Source organism: Chrysochloris asiatica, unplaced genomic scaffold (genome assembly GCF_000296735.1).
Source record: "Chrysochloris asiatica unplaced genomic scaffold, ChrAsi1.0 scaffold00002, whole genome shotgun sequence".
Taxonomy (NCBI): Eukaryota; Metazoa; Chordata; class Mammalia; order Afrosoricida; family Chrysochloridae; genus Chrysochloris; species Chrysochloris asiatica.
Genome location: NW_006408520.1, coordinates 18,242,891 through 18,246,875, shown reverse-complemented (window position 1 = coordinate 18,246,875; position 3,985 = coordinate 18,242,891). Strand labels below are relative to the sequence as shown.

General features: G+C 42.7%; 1 protein-coding gene across 1 annotated transcript in view; it reads right to left on the bottom strand.

Moving 5' to 3' along the window:
• The window catches only part of DNTTIP2 (deoxynucleotidyltransferase, terminal, interacting protein 2), a 30,725-nt gene extending 27,322 nt beyond the window's left edge, over positions 1-3,403 (bottom strand). Inside the window, 3 exon segments of the mRNA XM_006830950.1 lie at positions 467-517; positions 1,555-2,937; positions 3,332-3,403. Coding sequence (XP_006831013.1) covers positions 467-517; positions 1,555-2,937; positions 3,332-3,403 — 1,506 coding nt within the window.
• Between the last annotated feature and the right edge of the window lie 582 nt (positions 3,404-3,985).

The following is a 3,985-nucleotide window of genomic DNA, read 5'->3' as shown; positions in this document are numbered from 1 at the left end:
GGTTCCGACCCATAGCGACCCTGTACAGGGTTTCCGAGGGTGTAAATCCTTACGGGAGTAGAAAGCCTCATCTTTCTCCCGCGGAGCGGCTGATAGTTTCGAACCGCTGACCTTTAGGTTCGCAGCCCAATTCGTAACCACTACACTACCAGTGCTGCGGGTTAAATGCACTGGACTGTAAGATTGGTTTGAACCACAAGGTCAGCGGTTCAAGCTCACCAGGCACTACTTGGAAACCCTATACAGACAGGGTTGCTGAATTGGAACTGACTCGACACCACTCAGCAACAACTACTACCAGAAGGGTTGGCAGTTCAAGGCTACCTAGAGGTGTCTCAAAAGAATGGCGTAAACCTTTACTTCTCAGACTACAGCCACTGAAAACCCAAGAGTACAGTTCTATTCTGACACACATGGAGTTGCCACGAGTCAAAACAAATATAACAGCAACTACTTTTTGCTTAACTTTTATGTTGCTCTTTACAATCATGGGGAAAATTGTACTATCAAATAATTTCTAGCATATCACCAAAAGGATATCATTTGAGCAATCATTGGTAGGAAATATATACTAACACAGGCACCCACAGAGATAAGGGGTTGTTTGTCCATAAAAAACTAAGGAAGTCATTTTCTCCTCCATTTCTATTTCTAATACGTTCTTTTTTAATGATAAATTAGTCACTTGAAATACATAACATTTTACTCTGAATGTTGTAACAAGTGTAAATTGGTACAATTTGATGAACTTGACCTATACTTATTATAGATGTAGTAGCTCAAAATACCAACTGAAAGCGAAGGATTCTTCACACCAAGGATCAATCCTATCCCCTCTGTATATAGGGTTGATAGGGACAGGCAATTTACACATTGGCTACCTAAAATGGGGGGCTATGAAGGCACGAAATGATTGGCTTACAAGTTTTCATGAGGGAGTTTAGTTTCAGTGTGTGTGTGTGTGGGGGGTGGGCAGAATCCCCACTGAAATAGTGTTCATCTTATCTAGACAGGTCTGGTGAAAAGAGATGGGGGTAAGATTCTTATGATTCAATAGTAATTGTTATCATGACTAATTGTGACTGTCACAACTGTAAATGTAGATCTTTCAAAACAGAGGAGTAGTTAATCTTACAGTCGAGGAAGAGAAGACCCTAGGACCATCAAGGGGGAAGAGCATGTGCGGAATGTAGGACCCTATCCAGAGAAGCAGCAGCACCAGAGATGGAGGCAGAGATGAGGGCATGGAGAAATAGAGCAGTTGAGGATTCTAGATTCATGGAAAGAGAAAGGCTGTGTGCTTGCAGCCAGGAGGTAGGCTTGCAGAATGTGACCTTTGATTGTTTAAATGATTACATATTCCTAAATGTTTTTGTGTACATCCTCCCACCCCCTAAAAAACGAGGGAACAGAAGCAAATATTGTTGAATGATGATGCATGGAGGAGATTGTAATCATTGCAACGAAATGATGAATGTAAAACTGATGTTCCCCCATGTAAAGTATCATTCAATTCACAATAAAAACTTGAAAATAAATAAATAAGGGTAACACTTACAGTTTAGACTTTGTGCTACTTAGTAAATCTTCTTCATCACTGAGTTCATTATCTGAATTTGTGTCATGATCTGATAGTTCACTATTTTCATCCTGTTCCTTTTCAATTTCCTCCTCAGCAGCAACCTCATTAGCTTTGTCTTCTTCTTCCAAGTAAAACTTTTTATCAGCACTCAATCCAGGAGTTGTATCAATTACAAACAATGCAGTGTCATTTGACATATTCTCAGAGTCTCCATTCAGTGATTCCCTTCCACTATGACTTTCAACAAAACATACTGTGTCTTCCTCATTCTCACCGTTTTCAGACAACTGGCTTTCATCACTGCTGAGAACTAATAAAACAGAATCACCCTTGTCCTGAGATGTGCTGAGCTCCAAATTAGAGAGTTTGGTATCATGTTCAAAACTTGCATTCCTTTTATCATTCTCCTCTTCACTGACACCTAAAACTGTACACTCTTCATCAGCAGTGGCACCAAATGGTGTCAAGTCACTTGTTTTTATGGTGCTGTTATCATTCCATCTGTCCACTTTTACAACTGCAAATGTCTGAGTTAATGATTTCATTACACATTCTAAGTTCAGATTTGAGGGTTCTGATATAGTTTTGTTTTTCTCTGGAGTTGAATGCTTTTGAGAAACTAATTGCTGAAGGCTAGCATCCTGAGCCTGAGAGAGACTCAAATTACCTCTTCTATCATTAATTTCTTTTCCTTTATTTGTTATTCTTTTGGTTTCCTCATCTAAGTCTTTACAATGTTGCTTTTCATTTCCTGGTACAATCTTAACAACTTGCTCTTCAGTTAATGTCTGTAATTTTCTGTACACGCTCCTGGTTGTTCTCCTAATGGCAATTTCTGAAACTGAAGAAATGTCTGAGCATGATGACTCAGCATCAGAATTATCTTCTGTATGTGATTCTTGGCTTGATTCTGTTAGCAATTTAGCTTCCTTTCTTCTGGTTCTTGTATTTATTACTGTGGAAGGCACTGATGTAGAAATATCTGAAACATGAGATTCTGTTTCAGAGACTTCATTATTAGACTCATTTACCGGTGTTCTTTTCTGCCTTTTCCTCACAGTGGACACTGGGGTACTTGGAACTAAGATCTGTCTTCTTCTAGTTATTCTTACAATGGGATCCTGGATCTCAGACACAGAACAATTTGATTCTGCTTCAGAGATCTCTCCTTCAGCAAGTGGTTCAATCATCTCTGGTAATGAGCCTTCAGTTTTGCCTTTCCTCTTTCTGATTTCAGTAGTTCTAGAGACTGGACTATTTTTCCAAGTGGTATGTGATTCCACAGTACTTTGGTCATCAGACTTGGATTTTTTTACGCTTTCTGGATGCGCTTTAATTCCACAGGCAGCGGAACTCTACAAGAGAAAATACTCTAATTTAGAACGAGGTACTCACTGCAGAAACAAACCTTAATGAGTCACCAAAAAACTCAGTAAGTCGTAAAACCGAGTGTGAGGATGGCGCCAAGACCCGGCAGTGATTCATTTGGCTGTGCGGTGAGTCGACACCGACTCGACGGTACCTAACACCAACACGCCTCTTAATTCCGGAGACCAACACAAAATGTTACTAATGCTGTTTCATAGCAAGAACTGCCATAAATGACCAGTGAGAACTAAACGAGATACTCTAAAAGGCTTAGCACGGGGTTTGCTAACAGAGCCTACCACACGCGGGGCTCTCTCGCGCCTCCGGGCGGAATCCCATCTCCCTAGGCGCCGCTCTACAAAAGGGTCTGTGATCTCCTACCTTCTGCGTGGATCTTACAGCTGACGTGCTTTGGATCCTGGCCTGAGGCCGCGACGACCTGGTGAGCACCATTTTCCCGACGACAGACTCCGCGGAGAAGCACGTAGCTTCCTTTGCCCCGACGCTACGGAAATACGTCAGAGAAGTGTGGCGCTGAAGTTTTTCGTGAGAATCCCGAGGCTCGCGATAGCTAGTCCCTGCTTCACTGGGCGGGGCTGGGCAAGGTTGGTCGTAGTTAGAAATGATGGAAGGTACTGGTTTCAACTTTTCTCCGGCTTTGTAGACAAGAGTATATGTCTTTCCAGGTTAGATCAAAAATCCCTGCTATCAATTTCCCAGGGTCTATGGAAGTTCCCTACTTTGTCTTTGTTAAGTGTCGACGAGTCGGTTCCGATTCATAGCGACCCTGTGTAGGGTTTCCTTGTAGTGACTGGTGGGTTTGAACTGTCAGCCTTACAGCCCAATCTGAGCGTGCAGTCCAGCGCAGTATCCCGCAGCGCCACACCAGCAGAAGGGCAATGCACTCTCATAGCCTGCCCATTGAAGCCAGCACAGAGACAGGGGAGAGGCGCGGTGACGCTGAGAGAACTATATGCTGGGATGCCTTTAGTTTCTTTTAGAAGAGCTGTCGCTGGTCCTTCCGAGCGCTCAGAG